General features: G+C 51.1%; 1 protein-coding gene across 2 annotated transcripts in view; it reads left to right on the top strand.

Moving 5' to 3' along the window:
* Positions 1 to 21687, top strand: part of mboat1 (membrane bound O-acyltransferase domain containing 1) — a 214592-nt gene that overhangs the window by 111272 nt on the left and 81633 nt on the right. For both annotated transcript variants that reach the window (XM_072509701.1, XM_072509700.1), the window contains exons 6-7: positions 7497 to 7551; positions 14007 to 14190. In XM_072509701.1, coding sequence (XP_072365802.1) covers positions 7497 to 7551; positions 14007 to 14190 — 239 coding nt within the window. The remainder of the gene's footprint in view (positions 1 to 7496; positions 7552 to 14006; positions 14191 to 21687) is intronic.

Genomic DNA, 21687 nt, shown 5'->3' with positions numbered 1-21687 from the left:
TCGCGGGGCTGCAGACAGTTGGGGGGGGGGGGGCTTATAGGGCCGCCGAATTTCAAGGTTAAGCTTTGGAGGTTGCATTGAAAATCTAACCCTAGGAGCGTGGCAGCGCAGAGGTGCGGAAGGAGGTAGAGCTGGTAATTTTTAAACTCCCTTCCCTGGACCGTGAGGTTCGCTATGCAGAACCCCTTGATCTCCACTGAATGAGAGCCGGAGGCCAGGGAGATTTTTTGGTTAACTGGGTGAACGGGAAAAAACAGCGCTTTACCGTGTTGGGGTGTATGACGCTCTCCGTGCTCCCAGAGTCGATCAGACAGGATGTTTCATGCCCATTGATGAGCACGGTCGTCGTTGCAGTCGAGAGTGTCCGGGGCCGAGACTGGTCCAGGGTCACCGAGGCTAGTCGTGGCAGAAGTTGGATGTTCTCCTCGGGTGGTGTGTGGTCATCCGAGTCGGGGTCCTGAGAGTCCAGCCAAGATGGCGGCGCTCACTGGTTGCACATGGCTGGGGCTGCACAAGATGACGGCGCCCGGAGGGGACACGTGGCCCTGAAGGAGGAAGATGACGGCGGCCGCTGGCCGCACGTGGCCCGTGGAGAGGGTTGTGGTGGTGGTCCCGATTCGCCTCTGGAGACCGCAGCGGGAGCCGGGGCCTGGCATACCGCCACAAAGTTGCCCTTTTTGCCGCATCTTTGCAGAGGGATGAGCGGGCCGGACAGCGCTGTCGGGGGTGCTTGGCTTGCCCGCAAAAATAGCAGCGGGGCCCCCCGGGGTTGCCTGGCAGTCTCGCAGCACAAGCTTGTGCGGGGATGGGGGATGCATCGGAGTAGGTCGCGGGGGGTTTCCACGCTGCCCATGGGTCAGCCGCACGGTCGGGGACGTAAGTGCTGGCGTTTTGGAAGGCCACATCCAGGGAGCTAGCAAGGGCCCGTGCCTCCTTGAGGCCTTGTGTCTCTTTCCCCTGCAATCGCTGGCGGATTTGGGAGGACAGCATACCTGCAACAAATGCGTTCCGGATCAAAGGTTCTGTGTGGTCGCTGGCCGAAACTTGCGGGCAGTTACAGTTCCTCCCCAACTCCAGGAGCGCACGGTAGAACTCCTCCAGTGATTCCCCAGGGATTTGTCGCCTCGTCGCTAGTAGATGTCGGGCGTAGACCTGGTTTACAGGGCGAATATAGTGTCCTTTCAGCAGATTCATTGCGGCCTCAAAATTGTCCAGGTCCTCAATGAGAATGTAGATCTCTGGGCTCACCCTCGAGTGCAGAACTTGCATTTTCTGGTCCTCTGTGGGTAATTGTGGCCGTCCTGAGAGATCCATGAAACAAGCCAGCCAGTGCTTGAATGTTGCCGCTGAGTTTGCCGCGTGGGGGCTGAGTTCCAGACACTCCGGCTTGATTCTGAGCTCCATTCTTTAAAATCTAGTGTAAGAAATTGATGCTCGATCAATAACCCCAGAAGCGAGATTGGAGACAATTGAAGGCTTTATTACACTAGATGTTTCCCCCAGCAGCGCAGGTACAGAAGTCAGCTGCTGGGGAGACACGGGCTCTTATACTCCGCCTTACTGGGTGGAACCAGCAGGCAGGCTTAACCAATGAAAACAGTACCTCCTACACCAATGGTCTTACAGCATTACAGGGTACCGTAATACCTCTAATACCGACTACCACACATTTCCCCCCCATCCCAAGTCTGAAGTTCCCGCTCTAAAACCATCTGAGGAGGCCTTCTGCGCCGCTTTGTATGTGCTTCCATCAAGTGGGTCTGGGTCAGGTGGCATGTAACGGTTGATAGTCTAACTTTTTCTAGACGATCTGCTGAGGGTTATTGCCTGGTTTCGGCCCCAGACATGGCATCATCCGTTGGTACATACGTCTCGGTGTCCATCTCTGAGCCAGAATTGTCTTCGTCTTGATGGTCCGGGCGTTGCGCCAGAGTGGGTTTACATGCCTTGGCTTAGGAGTGGTTCTCGGGTAAGTTGAGGTACCGACATCCCTGGTCGGCCATCTTCTAGTACGGGCTCACGCTTCTTTAGGTGGTCCCTGTGTTTATGCAAGGTTTTACCTTGGACCTTAACCCTGTCTGATATGGTCCTGTTTTCTCCAGTATGACCCTGGGAGCTAGAGTACACCGTCTCCAAAGTTGCGGGCATAAACTGTGGCCCCTGATTGAAAATTCTGCCCTGACGACCTGAGGTCATGATATTTTTGCTGTGTGTCTTGCAACAGCTCTACTTTCCTGCCCAGGTTTGGGAAAGTCCGGCTTAATCTGGTTCTGAGACGTTGACCCATCAGCAGCTTCGCTGGTGCCACTCCTGTGTAACATGTGGCGTGGTTCTGTAGTTGAAAAGTAATCTCGCCAGTTGTGTGTCCAGGGAGCCGGTGGTCTGTTTCCGCATATCTCCGGAATGCTTCGACCACCCGTTCGGTCAGACCATTGGATGACGGGTGGTACCAGGTGGTTCGGATATGTCTGATTCTATTCATACATGCAAACGTGGAGAACTCTTTGCTTGTGAACCGTGTACCATTACCGGTGACCAGTACGTCAGGAAAACCGTGAGTGCTAAATGACCTCTCGATGGAAGCCCCCGATATGCTGGAGGCCATCTTATATATGTCAAGCCACTTAGAATGGGCGTCTACAAGAATGAGAAACATGGAACCCATCAACGACCCAGCACAATCCGCATGCAGCCTTACCCAGAGCGGCCCAGGCCACTCCTAGGGATGAAGGAAGGCCGTAGGTGGGAGCTTCTGGTGCTCCTGACATGCGGGGCAGCTTTGCATGGCTCGCTCGATGTCCCCTTGATTCCTGGCCACCAGACGTAACTTCTTACCAGCGTCTTCATTTTTGAAGCCCCTGGGTGACCGTTGTGTAAGTTCTTCAGGATCAACTCCTGTCCTGGGGATGGGATGACCACATGTGCTCCCCACAGGAGGATGCCGTCTTCGACATTTAGTTCCTGCTGATTTTGGATATAGGACTCTCGAGCCGCTGGGGGGGGGGGGGGGGGAGGGGGGGGGGGGGGAGGGGGGGGGGGGGGAGGGAGGGAGGGAGGGAGGGAGGGAGGGAGGGAGGGAGGGAGGGAGGGAATACCCTGTAATCCATCATGTAATAATATGTGGCAGAGCTTCGCCAATTTGAGATACTTCTGTGTCCACATGCGTATCACCTGCAGAGTGTCCATAAAGTTCAAAGACACCATAACCTGGCCCTCCAGTTTACTCCCACAGTCCAAAGATGTGCAGGTTAGGTGGATTGGCCATGATAAATTGCCCTTGGTGTCCAAAAAGGTTGGGTGCGGTTACTAGATTTCGGGGATAGGGTGGAGGGCTTAAGTGGGGTGCTCTTTCCAAGGGCCGGTGCAGACTTGATGGACCGAATGGCCTCCTTCTGCACTGTAAATTCTATGATAACGTTGTTCGCCACTGGTGGAGATGGGGGACTTACAGGCAGCAGAAGGTGTCTGAGTGGGCTATCTGGACCCTTGGGCGATGAAAAGTATATTCATATGTTGTGCGCAAAAATGCCCAGCTCTGAATTTGGGCCGAGGGGGGGGAGAATCTCCTCGGCCTCCTTAAAGATGCCCAGCAGTGGCTTGTGGTCAGTAATTATATAGTAGTGTTGCCCGTAAACATTCTGATAAAGTATCTTCATCGTGAATATCAGGGTCAAGCCTTTTTCTGTCTAGGCATAGCGGAGCTTCGTGTCTGCCAGAGTTCTGCGTGCGAATGCTATGGAGTGTTCTGTGCCATTGTCCCCTCTATGGGACAGCACCGCCCTGATGCTGTAGGGGGAGGCGTCACAAGTGACAATGATCGGCCGGGATGGATCATAGTGGGCAAGTAGCTGGGAGGATGACTACCACCTCTTCACTCCTGCAAATGCCTCTTCCTATTGAGTACCCCAAGCCCACTTTTGGTTCTTCCTCAGCAAGGTGTGAAAGGGTGCCAACAGAGTTTCCAAGTTTGGAATTAACTGCCCGTAATAATTTACGAGGCCTTAAAATGATTATAGTTCTGTGGCATTCCGTGGAGTTGAGGTTCCTTTTATGGCCTGGACCACCTCCTCCTTTATTCACCCTATACCCTAAGGGTGTCACTGCCTGTTTTAGAAAAACACATTTGAATGAAAAATGAAATGAAAATCGCTTATTGTCACAAGTAGGCTTCAAATTAAGTTACTGTGAAAAGCCCCTAGTCGCCACATTCCGGCACCTGTTTGGGGAGGCTGGTACGGGAATTGAACCGTGATGCTGGCCTGCCTTGGTCTGCTTTCAAAGCCAGCAATTGAGCCCTGTGCTAAACCAGCCCCTTGCTTCTCCACAGACCGGCCTCCTACCTGAGAGAATCATCTGAGAACCTCCTCTAGATTATCCATGTACTCCTTGTCGATGGCTCCTGTAATGAGCACGCCGTCTATATACATGCCACCATGGATAGTCCCTGATTCCACCATTTTTTTGAAAGTTTGCAGGGGCTGAAGAGACCCCGAAAGAGAGGTGAAAGTTTGTAGGGGCTGAAGAGACCCCGAAAGAGAGGTGAGTGTATTTGAATATTCCCCTCTGGGTGTTTATAGTTGCATACTTCCAAGATGCGGAGTCCAGTTCTAACTGCAGATAGGCGTGCTCATATCAAGTTTGGTGAATGAGCGTCCTCCAGCTAGTTTTGCATACAAGTCCTCCACGCAAGGTCCATCATCAGGGGGTGCCCATTGATCTGCAGTGTGACCCAGATTGGCACCACCTTCGGGGTCGTGATGCAGTTAGCTGTATCATGTTGTCCTCTTCGGGCGAGGCCAAATGCAAGGCCTTGTCTCGGGGCGATCTCATCATCTTCCCGGATGGCGCTCTCTCCGCCGAATTATGGCAGCCTTGATTACCACACGCCCACATGACTGGCAATGCTGCTGGAATTTTCCCTCGTCCTTGGAGAGGTATCTCACTGGTCTCTGGCGACTCCTGAATATTGAGCCCGACTATGGTATTCGGGTACAGCCCTGGGATGCATGAGTCCGGTATGGAGGACGAGCAACACTCTGGGCACTATAGTCCATGGAACCTTGGTGTTCCGGCATCCCTTTCTCTGCATTTTCACGGGACAGCACTAGCTCAGTGGCCCTTTTTAAATCCAATGTGGTCTCCACTATCAGCTTCCTTTACGTGGCTATGTTGTTGATTCAACAGACAAGTCAGCCTCTCAGCATTTCAGATAGGGATGGCCTGAATTCACAGTGCTCCGCCAACCATCAGAGTCAGGTTAAGAAGTCTGTTACTGACTCCCCAGGAATGTGTGCAGCCGTGTTGACCCGGTACCGTTGCGTAATACCCAACCGTTTTGGGTCATTGTGGTTAGACACCAGTGCAACAAATTCATCAAATGATTTGGAATCTGGAGAAGCCAGGTAGGTGAGGCTTTTTATAATACTGAAAGTTGGAACCCCATAAGCTGTGCGGCGGATTACCTCCTGTCGGTCCTCTCCCAAGATGCGATTGGCCTGGAAAAAGTACCTCATCCGCTCTGCGTACTGAGCCCCATCTTCCCGGTCTTTTATGCTCGATCTTCGAGCCCCAGTTGGGTGGGGCTCTGCCTAGTAACGGAAAGGTCTTTTTTTCAAGAGCCTTACGGGGAGAACAATTATGGTTTCCACATGGCCCTCGTTAGGGTTATCACAGTTTTTAAAGAGTAAATTTATCCATAGGCACTTAGAGCTTTATTTGATTTCACATCAGCATGGCTCCTGAAGTCTGCCCATGGTGAACACTAGGTGAGTTGGTAAGGGCAATGGGTGGTGAATAGGGAACATGGGTGGCATAAATTGACACAAAGTTGGTAAGGGGCAATAAAGGACCATGGGGTGGATAAAGAGTCTTGTTGGAATGGAGGTTATGAGTGGCTATAGGGGTGGGTAGAGGAACATGAAATGGCATGGATGAGGCATGGGAGGAGTGAGATGAAGGCAAGACAGTTGATTTTTGGCGTCTTGTTATTTTTCATCGGGAACAAAATACTGGAGGAACAAGGCCAGCTTTTCAGACAGCCTGCCTCTGTACCTGGCAGCTCCTATTGATATCTCTGCACTGTTCCATGGAGCAGTGGGCCCATCTTCTACTCGCACTCCACCCCCATCCCAGAATGAAAATCTGACTACCTGGACCATTTTCTCCTGAGTTGGAATTTCCCACCTCTTGTGCTCCCAACTTAGAATCCCGTCAGTGCTGACGAAAGCCATTCGGCCATCGAGTCTGCACCGACCCTCCGAAAGAGCACCCTACCTAGGCCAAATCCCCAGCTCTATCCCCATAACCTCACCTAACCTAAGGATATTTAGGGGCAATTTAGCATACCAATCCGCCTAACCTGCACATCTTTGGATTGTGGGAGGAAACCGGAGCACCTGGAAAGAACCCACGCAGATGCACGGAGAACGCGCAAACTCCACACAGACAGTCAACCGAGGTCGGAATCAAACCCGCGTCCCTAGAGCTGTGATGCAGCAGTGGTAGCCACTGTGCAAACATGCAGTCCCAGGGCAAAAATTCAGGCCATACTTTTGGGGGGGGGGGAATTCAGGCCTCAATCTTTTTAGGCTGTGTGTACTTTCCCCCCCCTCTATGATTATTGGTTCCCCTCCACTTGCATTTTGTGACACTGCTTCTTCCCAACTTTAGAGGGACTAGCTAAGATTCCTTGCAAGGGAAATTGTTTGCATTAAACCTTGTTCTGTCACACTTGCTCAGTGTTCATATTCCTTATTGTTACATCCTTGTGCACTTTTTCACTTTCTGTCTCGATTTCTGTTTATTCAGTGTTTATAGATGATTACTGCTCACATTGTGCTAAACATTGTGACAGACAAACAGACCGACAACCAAAATTATCGTGAAATCAGTTGCCTATCTGAAGATTAACCTCTGTACTTTTGAAGGAAGCTTCTTTGCTGTAACCTTTTATGGAACATTTTATGTTTAACAGTTTAGATCCATGAAGTGATCTATCTGGGCAGAAAAACTGGTATGTTCAGAAACTGGCGTACCAAAGGATCACTATTTGCATGCAAGAAGAGCTGTTTTAGTGCAATTCTAATTCAATTTTTTATTAAAGCCTAAGGTGACAGGGACACCGTGGCATGTTACAGGACTCAACACACCTGGGTCTGCTGGGCATTCATAAGTTCATTTGACACTTCCTTGACACAGCAAACCAGTGAATGTACTCCAATGTTAGGGGAAAGCTTGTGTGCGGGAAAGAGGGGATGTGGGGGAGCTTGGATCTCTGATCGGTGTAGGGAATAGTCTGTGTATCTATCACTTTTGTTGGTTTTAAATGTTGATGACTAGCATTTCTGAAGCATATAGTTCTGCATCATTTATATTAGTGTGCAAGCCAAATGCTTATGGAGTGTATAAGTGGCTGTGCTAGCAGTCCACTTTTAATGATACTGACATGTGTTCTGTCCCCTGTTTTCCACTGATTGTTTTGTTCTAATTTTCAATAGGGCTGGGACGTAAAGATGAAGAACTCACTACTGAACAGCGCCGTCTTGCTGTTAGGTAATACAAGGAGATATGCAATTGACTTCCCTTCTTCTACATTTAGTACCAGAATTAAGAGGCCGTTTCTAACCTAATTCATCATATATAATTTTCTTTATTAATGATTTTTCGTATGTTGTGAAACACCTAAATATTCCACTCTAGAGCTGGTAGAGATTATGGGGCTTTCCATACAATGAGAAAATGGCAATAAAAGTAATGCAGACACAAACGTGTATTTTACAAAGGAAATGATGGGCAATGGATTGTCCATTGTCCAAATGTTCTCCAAACAGTAGGTTACAGTACTTCGCTGGTGCCAAGTAGGAGGCTTAGTGGAGACGAGTTGCTTTCCTTTTCTTCCTCACTTCCAGTTCCCTTCCTCCAAGGGACCATGTGTGTTTATTCTTGGTTCCCTCCCTGACTCACATTTTGAGAGGTTATATACTCCTTCCTTGAAGGGACTGGCTGAGCTTGGGGGCTCCTAGCATGGGGAAAGGCTGGAATGAAGCATTGCAAAGTTCCATCGTGTTTTCTGTTGTTACATTCTCCACTCTTTAATTGCTCAGTTTGTTCCTATCTGACTTTTAGTTTTGTTTTCCCTGTGTCTGTGTTATAGGGATGCTGCTATCTGCCCTGTGGCTTATGCCAGTAATATAATTATACCTGCTGGGAAGTATGCAAAATACTGGGTTGACTCACAGCTTGACATGTTTTCTTTCTCCTTCCATTTTCACTCCTTTTACCATCCCCTGTTGCTCGATGGAGTATCACCTGCCTCTGCTTGTCCTCTGAATTCACTGCAGTACTGCATTGAGAAAAAACCATGACAACTAAAAATAGAAAATGTGGAAATACTCAGCAGGCCAGCCAACACCTGTGGAGAGTTAAATAGAGCTTATTTTGCAGGTCTATGGGGCAGGATTCTCCGACCCCCGCCGGGTCGGAGAATTGCCGGGGGTTGGCGTGAATCCTGCCCCCACCGTCTTCCTAATTCTACGGCCCCCCAAAACCGGCGCGCCGTGAGTTGCGCCACCCGCCTCTGAGAATGGCGGGGTCCGGCGCTACTCAATGGGCGCCGGGGCTGCCCGAATTCTCCGGCCCGCGATGGGCCGAAGTCCCGCCCGCCTTTTGCCAGTCCCGCCGGCGTAAATTGGAGTAGGTCCCTTACCGGCGGGACCTGGCGGCGCGGGCGGGGTCCGAGGTTCTTGGGGGAGCGCGGGGGGATCTGGTCCCGGGAGGGGTCCCCATGGTGGCCTGGCCCGCGATCGGGGCCCACCGATCTGCGGGCGGGACTGTGCCGTGGGGGCACTTTATCCTTCCGCACCGGAGGCTGTACTGGTCCACCATTCCCGGTGCGGAAACAAAGCCCTCTGCGCATGTGTGGGAGTGACGCTAGCATGCGCTGGCGCTCCCACGCATGTGCCAACTGGCGCCGGCCGGCGGAGGCCCTTCAGCGCCGGTTGGTGTGGCGCCAAGCCCCTTTCCCGCCGGCCGGCGGGGCGCAAACCACTCCGGGGTGGGCCTAGCCCCTGAAGGTGCGGAGGATTCCGCACCTTTGGGGCGGCCCGACGCCGGAGTGGTTCACGCCGGGACCCCCCGTCCCGCCGGGTAGGGGAGAATCCCACCCATGACCTTTCATTAGAACTGAGAGAAGTTAAAGACAGAGAATGGTTTTTAAGCAAGTTCGGAGCTGGGGTCGGAAAGTATGGTGGGGGGGGGGGGGGGGGGCGTGCGGAGGAACAAGGGTTAGATCGTTTCCGAATATCCCCACCAGTCTTCAATCTGTTCACTTCACTTCATGTGATATCAAGAAATGGCTGAGCGCACTGGATATAGCAAAGATTTGCTCCCCAGAATTACTGAATATAATGGTTACAGCACAGAAGGATATGGCTCATCTTGCCTGTGTCGACTTGCTGCAAGAGCATTGCACCTTGTGTCAGTCCTGTGCCTTTTTCCCATAGCCCTGCAATTTTTCCTTTCGAAACGATGATGCAAGTCTCTTTTGAAAGCCACGTTTGAATCTGCCCCCCCCATATTTTCAGGCAGTCCATTTCGGATCCTAACAACTCACTGTGTAAAAAGTTTTTTTCATCATTACTTTTTTTACCAATCATCTTGAATTGGTCAGCAGAATATTGCAGATGCTGATATTTTAAATAAAACAAAAACTGCTGAAAATAATCAGCAGGTCAGGCATCATCTATGAAGAAAGACCAGGGGCGAAATTCTCCGGTATCGGCGCGATGTCCGCCGACCGCCGCCAAAAACGGCGCAAAGGTGCAGAATCCTCCGCATCTTGGGGGGCCGAGCCCTAACCTTGAGAGGCTAGGCCCGCGCCGGACTGATTTCCGCCCCGCCAGCTGGCGGGAAAGGCCTTTGGTGCCCCGCCAGCTGGCGCGGAAATGACATTGCCGGGCGGCGCATGCACGGGAGCGCTAGCGGCCGCTCACGGCATCCCCGCGCATGTGCTGTGGAGGGGGTCTCTTCCGCCTCCGCCATGGTGGAGACCGTGGCGAAGGCGGAAGGAAAAGAGTGTCCACAGGCCCGCCCGCGGATCGGTGGACCCCGATCGCGGGCCAGGCCACCGTGGGGGCACCCCCTGGGGCCAGATCGGCCCGCGCCCCCCCCCCCCCCCGGAGCCCGCCCGCGCCGCCTTGTCCCGCCGGTAAGTAAGGTGGTTTAATCCACTCCGGCGGGACAGGCATTCTAGCAGCGGGACTTCGGCCCATCCGGGCCGGAGAATCGTGGGGGGTGGATTCCCGCCCCCGCCAAATCTCCAGTGCCGGAGAATTCGGCAACCGTCGGGGGCGGGATTCACGCCAGCCCCCGGCGATTCTCCGACCCGGCGGGGGGGTCGGAGAATCTCACCCCAGGAGTTGAATTCTCCGGTCGCTGCTGCCGAAATCGCGTTCAGCAACGGGTGGAGAATCCAAGTTCCCGTCCAAATCGGGGGCGGTGCTGCTTTTGCCTCAGGACATTGCCTGAGGCCCACCCGCCGATGCTCCGCTCCCTGACCAGCCGAGTTCCCAACGGTGTGAGTCGCGTGTGGTCTCACCCGTCAGGAACTCGGCGAGTCCCATGCTGCCGGGAACTCGGCATGGCGGTTGCGGACTCAGTCCAGCGCCGCCACAGTTGGGGGAGGGCCAATCCGCGGGCAGGAGGGGACATTATTCGGGGCTGGTGGCACTATGGTGGGGCGGTCCGGGGAGGGCGAGCTGGCCGCAGTGGGGGACTATTTTGTGGGCCTGGTCCGCAAGCGGCCACCGCCATGTTACACTGCGCGGCCGCAGCAGGCCGCTGCCATGTGCATGCGTGGCCATGGACCTGCCAATTCTCGGGGGCATATTGGCAGCTTGAGCCGGATGCTCCAGCAAAACGGGGAATCGGCCGTTTTGCACCAGTTCTTCTGGCGTAATACACCACCGTTCCCACACTGGCGTGGAGACATAGCCCCAGAATCGGAGAATCCAGCCCGAGAACTGGGAAGCATTAGAGATGTAATAGATATTGTGCAAGTGGTGGGTAGGACATGACGCCTGCCCCTCGAGACTGCTTCACCAGTTGCTAAGATCACGACTACTCTAATTGTGGTCTCAACTCCACTTCCTTCTCTATCCCCTAGACAAAGTCAATCTCACTCAATCTTGAAAGTACTCAATGTCCCAGCCCCCACTGCACTCTGGATAAGAGAATTCTACATAATAGTGACTGCCTGAGAGAAAAAAATTCTCCTCACCTCCATCTTAATTGGGAGACTCCTTAACCATGTTCCCTAGTTTTGATATCTCCCACAAGGGGAAACATCGTCTCAGCATCCACCCAGTCAAGTCCCCGCAGTATCTTAAATGTTTCAATAAGATCACCTCTCATTCTTCTAAACTCCAACCTACTCACCCTTTCCTCATAAGATAACCATTTCATTCCCGAATGAGTTGTATGAACCTTCTCTGAACTGTTTCTATTGCAATTATGAACTGGATTCTCCATTTGGGAGACTATGGGCTGGATTCACCGGTTTTGAGGCTAAGTGCGGAGGATCTGTGGAGTTGTACATCAAAAAGATCGGCAGCGCCCCTCACCGATCCTGTGACCGTTGAGGGGCTAGCAAACGCAGCTATGTAAAATTCCCGGCTCCCACGATATAAACGGCTGGAGAATAGCCGGGCCCATGGCCGAGCATGGCGGCGACCCACAGCGGTCGCGCAGTAAAACATGGCGCCGGCCGTGCGTAGACCTGACCTGCCAGATGGTGTCCCCCTGGCCATCCCCCACCAGTCCCCGCAGCCTCTGTGGAAGGCACTGCTCCCACCTGACTGTGGCGACTGTGGGGAGGACCTTCAGGTGACGAACTAAGGCTGCCCCAATGGTGGAGCCACGTGACGCGATGACGTCATTTCGGAGGGGGCAGAGCATACAAAGCCTGCGTCAAACAGGCACCACCCCGATTTCGGCGTCAAAAGGGATTCTCTGCCCGATCGCTGATTACAAAATCGTCATCGGGGAACGGTGAATTCCGCCCCGTGTTCCTGCTGGAACTGATTAGCATGTAATTTGCATTCTCATTGGGGTGCTATTTGTTCTGAGATTCAGGACATTCAAATGGGCCAGCACTCTGCCCATGTAAATTGCGAGCAATTCCCATTCCCACGGGCGTCTGAATCACTGGGGCTGGAATTCACGCTGAAATGTTTGACAAGCTGGTGCTGCTTATAAGCGCTCCACTCATCACTCTCAGCCATCAAGGTGGCCCAGAGAAGACCAGCACCGTGATTTCGGGAATCTGAGTTGGACAGACTGCTGGGCACCATTGAGGAGTGGAAGGACACCCTCTTCCCTAGAGTAGGGCGCTAACTCAAGCCCAACATAGTCAACAGCGCCTGGGAGGAGGTGACAGAGGCGGTCAGTGCTGCCAGCCTCACAAGAATGACAGGAACGCAATGCCACAAAAAGCTGAATGACTTCCTTAGGGCAGTTTGGGTGAGTCACCACCTTTGTGCCACTGGCATCACTCCAGCCCCTTACTCCTCATATCTGTCTCTTCCCCCCCCTCCCCCCACCCACCCCAATCCCCCACCAACAACACCCCACCTGCCTGCATCTCCCTCACAAACCTACCCTCCAATACATCCCACCACATCTATTGTCCTCTTTGGCCAGGAGCTTGCATACACATACCACCAGCTACAGACCACCCTGCAGAACACGCCTCCTGGCATCTCGCTATGTCCTTTCTCTGCTCATTCGGATAAGATGGCCCATAACAGACGCGAGAGGCAGAAGACCGGAAGGGGCATATCAGACTTGCGGATCCACACCCCTGCTGAGGAGAGGGCCATGCAACGAGTAGGTGAGGCCGAGGAAAGGACAGGGGCTGACACAGAGGTCGTCATGTTCTATGTGCCAAGCAAGAGAGCACCCAATGCCACACCGATGTCGCCACTTTTCACGCCGGGGTCAAAACCTGGCTGCAAGATTGGAGAATCTCGGCCCACGATTTTTCCATTGCGGGCTATTCTCCGTCTGATCGCAATTCTCGCTGTCGGCGGTGGGAAGTGGAGAATTCAGCCCATCTCTTTCCTTAAATAAGGAGACCAAAACTGTACACAGTATTCCAGATATGGCCTTACCAATTCTCTGTACAACTGTGACAAATCTTCCCTACTACGAATGCTGGAAATCTGAAATAAAAACAGAAAAGCTGAGAAAAACTCAGCAGGTCTGGCAGCATCTGTGGCGAGAGAAACCCAGACCTGAAACGTGAACTCTGCTTTTCTCTCCACCGATGCTGCCACCCCTGCTGAGTTTTTCCAGCATTTTCTGTTTTTATTCCGTACTTTTACATCTGATTCCCTTGCAATAAACGGCAACATTCCATTTTCTTACCAAATCACTTTCCGTACTTGCATCACAACCTTTTGTGATTCATGTACCTGGACACACTGATCCCTCTGTACCAGAGAGTTCTGCAATCTCTCAGGATTTAAATAGTATAGTGCTTTTCTATTGTTCCCGCCAAAGTAGCCGTTTTTCCGCATAGTTAATATCCTGATTACAAGCTGAAGATTTGTGGTCCAGAGCTAACCATGCCTGTAGCCAAATTGTTCCAGTATAGCTACAACACTGGCATCTGCCCGGAAATACAGATAATTGCCCAAGCCCTGCCCACAAAAGGCAGAACATATCAAACCCAGCCAGTTATAGCCCATCAGCCTACCCTCAATCATTAGCAACAATGAGCTGCCCCGCCATGCTGCTTGTTTTGCCTTTTTCCCCTCTCCACATACCAAACGTTAAACCATGGCTGTTACCTCAAATGGGCTATTTTTGACTGGCATCCCCTTTTACCTTGGAGACTGAGTGAATTGGAAGACCAGACCTAAATAAATAAATAGTTATCTTACTCTCCCTTGTGAATATGGTTGTTCATTGCGTTTATTGTAATGCTTTCTCATTTTTTATGTTTACAGTGCAAGGCCGACTTTACTGGAGTATTGCAGCTATCACTTGAATTTTCTCGGTATTTTGGCTGGGCCTACCAGCAGTTACAAGGACTATATTGCTTTTATTGAAGGAAATCATATTGATATGAAACTAATAGAAGAACACTTGAAGCAAAAAAGCATTAAACAATTTCCTGATCTGTCCCCATTGGTATGTATATAATGACAATAACTGTATTCATGACGGATTGTTGAGATTACCTGTAAAAATCAAAACTAACAAAATTTTAAACTGGACTTAAAGAGCTTGATGGTGCAATGGGTTAGATACATAGATGTTTACCTCTGGTACCTGGGTGCAGATCCAACCTAGACTAACATGGTGGAAGACTTCTATCTGCAGGCTGTGAGGGTCCCATGAAAAATAAGTTTGGGTAATGTCAATTCAGCCGTTGGTGCATATGGGCCCACGGTTTAATCCTGTCTTGGTATTAATTGTATTTCCACTTAGACAAGACCTGTGGATGTGAGAAATGGAAAAGATCCACTGCTGGTGCAGTAAGAGATGTTCATCTGAGGTTGAGGCTAATGACTCGATGTTGCGCTGAAGTAAAAAATATTGCACTCCACAAACTAACGTCCCTGGTGGACAGACACACCCGTGCACACACATGAACACACGTTGCGGGAATGCAGTCAAAAGGGAAATCGGCAATATAAAAAATAAATGTAGGTTAGAAATATTAACATCAATTCTGACAGAGAATGGAATAACCTTTTACTTTAAGGCAAAGAAATTTAACTTTTCATTCCAAAATTCATTATGAAATCTAAAGGAAGCACAATTCTTGGTGCTCCATCTCCGCCTTTTATGATTTCCTGCTAAAGTGCTCCAATGTCTTTCCCCTCTCTATCTTTATAACTTCCTTCAGTCCTGCAACCCACTTAAGATTGTGACAGTGCACCAATTCTAACTTCCTGCACATTCCCAATTGATTGCTGTGTCTCCAGCTGCCTTGGCTCTCACTTGGGAATTGCCTTTCTCAACCAATTCACTCTCTCTCCTCCCAACACAAAGAAGGATGGTTGTGGTTATTGAAGACCAATCATCTCAGTCTCAGGACATTGCTGCGGTAGCTCCTCAAGACAGTGACTTCAACCCAAACATCTTCATTAATGACCATTGTAAGCTTAGAAGTAATTTATGCATGATTCCCTATAGTCCTCCATACCTTTCCTTTTCAAATGTGTATCCAGTTCCCTTTTGAAAGTTGTCATTGAACCTGCCTCCACTATCCTTTCCAATAGTGCATTCCACACCATCAGAATGCTCTTTCTTTTAAAAAAGGTACACTTGATACGCTTTCTGTCTCTTGTGAAGTGTGAACACTTAGGCTGTACCTTGCACAGACCAGATGCAGGTTGATCCCTCTCTGCCTCTTCCTTAATACCTCTACTTTGTATCTTAAATGAAACCCAGGAAGTGCACCCCTATTGAATTATCAAATAAAAGTATGTTTCCAGTGTTCCTGGATGTAAGATTGCCCACGAGTCAGCACAAATTGGCAACTTTGTTCTATACATGGACTGAGATGAACCTTGAAGCTTGTAAAGTGAGGGAACTTTCTTCAGCCTTACAAAAGGAAAATAGTGCAGTTGTTGGAAATTTTAAATAGAAACTAAAAGTACTAGAAATATTCAACAGGTTAGGCAGCATCTGTGGATCAATGAAAGGTCAGCTTGACCAGAAACTTTAACTCTGTTTCACTCCTCAGAAGCGGCCATAGCTACTGAGTATATCCAACGTTTTTTGTTTTGATTTAATTAATCTTTGTTGAATTTACAGTGAAAGGACAGTGCAAAGGAAGAATTCAAAGAGTGTATTCAGGACAGTTTCCTCAAGTAACATGTTGTGGATCCAACCAGGGATCAAGCTGTTTTGGATTTGGTAATGTGTAATGAGGCAGGTTCAATAAACAGTCTCAGAGTAAAAGATCCCCCAGGGGACAGTGACCATCCCATGGTAGAATTTAGCATTCTGTTTGAGAGTGAGAACCTTGGGTCAGAACTGTGAAAAACTTAAATAAGTGTAATTACAAAGAAATGAGGGCACAGTTAGCTGGAATGGATTGGAAAAAGAGTTAGCGAAGAAGACAATTTGTCAGCAATGGCAGACATTTTATGAAAATAGCTCATGGCCTGGATTCTCCGTCCTGGAAATTAAGTGCTGCTCAGGTGGCGAATCACGATAAATGCGCTCTGCTGTTAGGAGCGCTGGTGAGGAGAAATTCATGTCATGCCATTGGGCTTGCCTGAATCCAGGCCCCACAGCGGGTCTGATTTGCTGGGGCCGGGATTTGCGTTCAAAGCCTGACAAGCAGGAGCAACTTTTAAGGGCTCCATTCGGCACAGACTGTCATTCCAACCAAGGAGATGGTTGCTGAAAGACCTGCACCAAGGTACCTGGATGTGGCCAGCGACGTATTTACGCCATTTTTGGAGTGCCGGAGCATCCCGATTTGGCGTCAAACCGGTGCCTACCCCGATTTTGGAGTCGGAGGCTATTCTCCGCCCAATCACGTTTCGCGATTTCGGCATCAGCAAGCGGAGAATCCCGCCCTAAGTTCTCGCACCAGAGCTGAATTGCACCTGATTTGCGCTCATGCTGGGAGCGCAAATCAGGAAGCGATTCCCAATTCTTAACCATGCAAATTTTTTTTGAGGGCCACTATTTCGAATGGGGGGCTGGATAGCAAGGTCCTGCGGTTGGGTCCCCCTCACCCTCCGCAACGCGATTCACACCCGCCTTCTCCAGGATTTTCTGGGTAACCTCCCTCCTCCTCCCAGTATGGGGGTGACCCCAGACACCTCCCCAGAGACCCCCTAATTAAAATGACCATAGTCTGCCCAGAAGAGAGACCCCTGTGTGGAAGCCCCCACAGAAGAGAGGCTCCTGTCTGAAACACCCCCAAAAGAGAGACCCCTGTCTTGAAGCTAGAGAGCAGTCCAAACACTGCTTCAAAACTCACCTTCAGGCAAAGGAAGTAGCACTTGTAAATTCCTGGAATGGGAAAACTTGTCAACTGGGTTTAAACCTCCTTGGGCTGAATTCTCCATCAGCGTGATCCTTCGCTTCACCGGCCCGAAGGCATGGGGGTGCTCACAATGGGAAACCCCATTGGCCGGCTGATGGGATGGAGGATCCCGCTGCCGGCGGGGGCGCGCTGCACCAGAAACCGGGTACAGAGGGATGGAGAACTCCGCCCCAGATCTTTGATCTGCAAGGCATTCATTCATTTCTCTTTGATATTGATTTCACTAGGCTGTGATTGACAGCTTCCATACATACCCAGCTGTCTGCATTGTTCCAGTCATCTCCCTTCACGCATGAGTGACTTTGAAGTAGTCAGCTGTGAAACTAATAGAAAGCACTTAACTCTCTTTGATGTGATTCGGCAGCTGTCAATCAAAGCTTGATGTTTATAAACATTGTGGTTAGTTTAACAGCTGACTACTTCAAAGTCACCCCAGGGTGTGCACGACACATACGTCCTGTCAGTTCCGGCACATTCGAGGCACTCTCTCGGGTGAGAGGTTGGTTCTTCGGTGACAAGGGTAACCCTCCAAGGTCTTGGCTAATAACGGCTGTCCGGAGGCCCCAGACCAATGCGGAGACCCTTTACAATAAAGCCCTTTCAACAACCAGAAATGTCATTGAGTGGTGTTTTGGCATCCTCAAGATGCGCTTTTGATGCCTGGACCACTCTAATGGGGCGCTCCAATATAGCCCCAGGTGCTCGTTTGCTGTGTCCTGCGCAACATCACACAGCAGAGTGGGGACATGCTGGAGGAGGAGGAAGAACGCCAGACCCCATCTGACGAGGATGATGGCCAGGAAGAAATGGGCACTGAGCCCGGGCAGGCCATCCAACATGTGATCCAGGGCTGGCGCACATGGGACAACCTCATCATCTCCTTATTTACCAACTAGGAGGCCTGGCAATTGGCCGCCCTGTGCCACTTCTCCATACCCCCCAACCTCCTTCCAAGTGGTGTACACTTCCCCATGGCTGCTCATCCTCCCCGTCCCTCCTCCTCCTTTGCACCAGCCCTGTTTTTAAAAAATAATTTAGAGTATCCAATTATATTTTTTCCAATTAAGGAGCAATTTAGTGTGGCCAATCCACCTAATCTACACATCTTTAGGTTGTGGGGGTGAAATCCAAACAGACACGGGGAGAATGTGCAAACTCCACACGGACAGTGTCCAGGAGCCAGGATCGAACCCGGATCCTCAGCATCGTAGGCAGCAGTGCTAAAACTCGGCCACCGTGCCGCCCTGCACCAGCCCTGTTACTCCTCCCTCACTGCACCATGCCTGTCCCTCCCCACTTCACTGTACCACCCCTCTCCCTCCTCCCTTCACTCCATCCCACCACCCTAGCTCCCCCTCCCGTCCTTGCGGGTCCTACCAGCATCACCACAAGGTATTGGCCTTGGGCAGGCAATATCATCAAGCGTTGTCCACGAGACAGAGGATGATGACGCCTGCAGTGAGATGAGCTCTGGTGCTTCTCATTGTTTGACAAAGTCTGATCCCTGCCCTCAGGATCACATTCCACTGCCGTCCCGGTGACTCCTGTATGTATGCTGGCCGTTCCATCTCACGGGCCCATATATCCTATGGGGACTGGGGGAGCATGTCGTCAGGGGTAGGCAGTGGGAGGCGGTTATGGATATGGTGAGCGGTGACTGATCACTCACTGGGTAAGCTGTCCTACCAGGTGACCTCACATTTCTGGCCCCGTTCCCTGCCTTTTCCTAGGGGACACATAAAGGACATGGTGAGACGCTTGAAGGCGAGTTACACTGGGGGCCTGTAGGTATTGACATGTGTGTTCAAGGCATCTGGCCAAAGAGGACAATCCAGGTGTTGGAGTTGAGTGCAGGGTGGGATGTGAGGGAGATGTAGGCAAGTGGGTTTTGATTGGCCTCTCAGGGAGTGGGGATGTGATGTGAGGAGTGAGGGACAGAAGTGATGCCAGGGGAACAGAGATGGTGACTCACTCCAGCTGCCCTAAGGAGGTCATTCGTCTTCCTGCACTGCGTGCTGGTCTATCTGGTGAGGCTGGCAGCACTCACCACCTTGGCTGCCTTTTCCCTCCCAGGCCCAGTTCACAACAGCAGGCCGCAGCCTCCTGCCCACCATGGGGAAGAGGGTGTCCATCTCTCCTCCACTGCATCAAGCATCCTGTTAAGGTCTGGTCCAGGATGTGGGGGGCCTGTCTTTGCCTGCTATCTTCTTGACTAGAATGACAATGTATGGGGAGTAGAGTGTTTCTGAGCAGCTGCAGCTGGTCAAGCTCTCCAGCACCAATTCTGAAGCCCCAGTGAATCAGATGCCAGTGAGAATGGGAATTGTTCTAGATTCACATGGGCAGAGTGCTGGCCCATTCGCAAGTTCTAAATTGCTCCACGAAAAGGACTCTCAATGGGACAGCAAACTGCACGCATTTCAGTCCCGGTGTCAACCCTTGGGGACCGATTTATCCGGACAAAAACCAGAGTTCCATTTCAGGCGCATATAGCATGGTCTTTCACGGCACCTGCAGCACCGAGAAAGGCACCATTATTTAACACTGATTTTCCCTTTCCCCTTGGCGAGGAACCCCCTCCGCCGAGGCCGCACTTACATCATTTCCTACACTGACAAGCTCAGCTCCCCAGTGCAGGAGACGAGTAGCAGATCAGGAGCAGCATTTTCTGTCAACACCCCATCAGCAACTCCACCGCAGCCTCAGGGCGCCCCCCCCCCTCCCCATTGCACACAGTGTACCGCTATTGGGCCCAAACCCCCCCTCCCTCACCCCACCTATTAAGGGCAAGGCACCCAGGGGCCCGATCCCTGGCATGTGGCACCTGGGCATCTTGGCACTGCCAGACTGGCACCCTGGCAGTGTGAGACTTCTTGCGAGATTCAACGGGTCGGGCGCAATGAGGCCATTAAATCACGTCCTTAGTCTCTCAAACGGAAAATCCTAGCCAATATGTCATTTTTGGACGGAAAACTGGTGAGAGTTCTGCCGGATGTTTAGGGGGCGATTCCCATCTTAATCCACCCACTTAGCTTTTTTTGGAGCTTGGGGAGATTCTCACTGAATTCTCCGACACTTGGAATTTTTTCTGCAGTGAGGATCTAAAGACCGGCTTTTCAGAGAAAAAAGGGTGCCCCGATCTCAAAGTCAAGTTTAAGGACCCCCACACCCCCCAACCACGGACATCGTGAACCCCCGCAGACAGGTGCAACACCTCAACCCTTGACACAAGAGGAGCAACCCCACCATCACTAAATGACACTGCCCCCCCCCCCCCCAACCCAAACCACCATGAGGGTGACCTGCCCAACCATCGATCCTCGCCGGCATTGCCCCACACCCCAAGTGGGCAATAACCTCGAAGGGGTCGCTAGGGTCTCTCGCCTTTTAAGATTTCCCCTCCCATCAAGGCCCCTCCTTTCAGCCCGTCCCATTTCAGGACCCCCCCCCCCCCCCCAATGTAGCCCCATCAGGCCCCCCCCCCCTCCATTTTCCCCCTTCAGGCTCACCCGCCCCATGCGCTCCCTTTCCGATCATACCCCCTTTCAGGCAATGCTGCCCCCCCCCCCACCAGCCCAGCCCCTTTTATTCCTCCCCCTTTTATATCCATGACCCCTCTTAGACCACGCCCCTTGGCAGTGCACCGTGGTATCCTGGCACAACCCGTGACACCCTGGTCAATGGCCTCCTAGCTCCACAGAATGATAATCACGCCTGGTTTCCATTTTTGGGACCAGTCATGATTCCAGTGAGCCTCGCCCTGCGCCCTTAATCCACCCATTTAGATTTTTTTGGAGCTTGGGGAGATTCTCACTCCATTCTCCAACACTTTGAATTTTTTCTGGAGTGGGGATCTAAATCTGCAGGCAAGACTGGCTTTTCAGAGAAAAAAGGGTGGCGGTAAATTGTGGAAGCCAGGAGATTCTGGCTTCGAACAGGCTAAGCATATTTAAATGAGTTTAAAGACTCGTTTAAATATGCAAGTCTGGTTCACATCCAGTGGGTGTGAGCCAGATAGTGTCAGGTCCGGCCGGCCGGGCGCATCATGCTTCGTTTGCCTCCCGGCATGAAACTCGATTAGGGGCTCTGCTGCTATTCTCTGGGAATAGCGGGACATGTGATGGCCGCAACGGTGGAGGAGGGATGGTAGAATCACATCCATGGTGTCATTGTCTTCTACACAAACTCCACGACTATTGGTAACTTTTCACTTTTACCACTTTGCCTTTGGTGTGCTTAATATCTCTGACATTTTTAATGTGAAAGAAAAATACTTTGGCTGCTGAAAACTGAAAGAAAAGCAGAGAATGCTGGGAACACTCATTGTATCAGACAGCATCTGTATAGAGAGAAACGGAATTAATGAGCTGGATTTTTGTGGAGTCTTGGAACTGAAAGTCCCATCCCATTTCTGACAAATCCCATTTTCACCAGTAGGAGAAAGGGGGCTGGGTGTAATTCACACATGCAGGAAACCTGAACTCCGCAGGGCCATTCAAATAGACCTCATTTTCACATCAGAAGGGGTGTCATGAATTTATGGAGGAGACATAAAGGCCTGTGAAAGGTATGTAGAACTGTTAAGGTGGAAAGTTATTTAAATCCCAACCCTA

Source organism: Scyliorhinus torazame, chromosome 6, assembly GCF_047496885.1.
Source record: "Scyliorhinus torazame isolate Kashiwa2021f chromosome 6, sScyTor2.1, whole genome shotgun sequence".
Taxonomy (NCBI): Eukaryota; Metazoa; Chordata; class Chondrichthyes; order Carcharhiniformes; family Scyliorhinidae; genus Scyliorhinus; species Scyliorhinus torazame.
The sequence above is the reverse complement of the archived record's forward strand: the minus strand, read 5'-3'. Positions and strand labels throughout refer to the sequence as shown.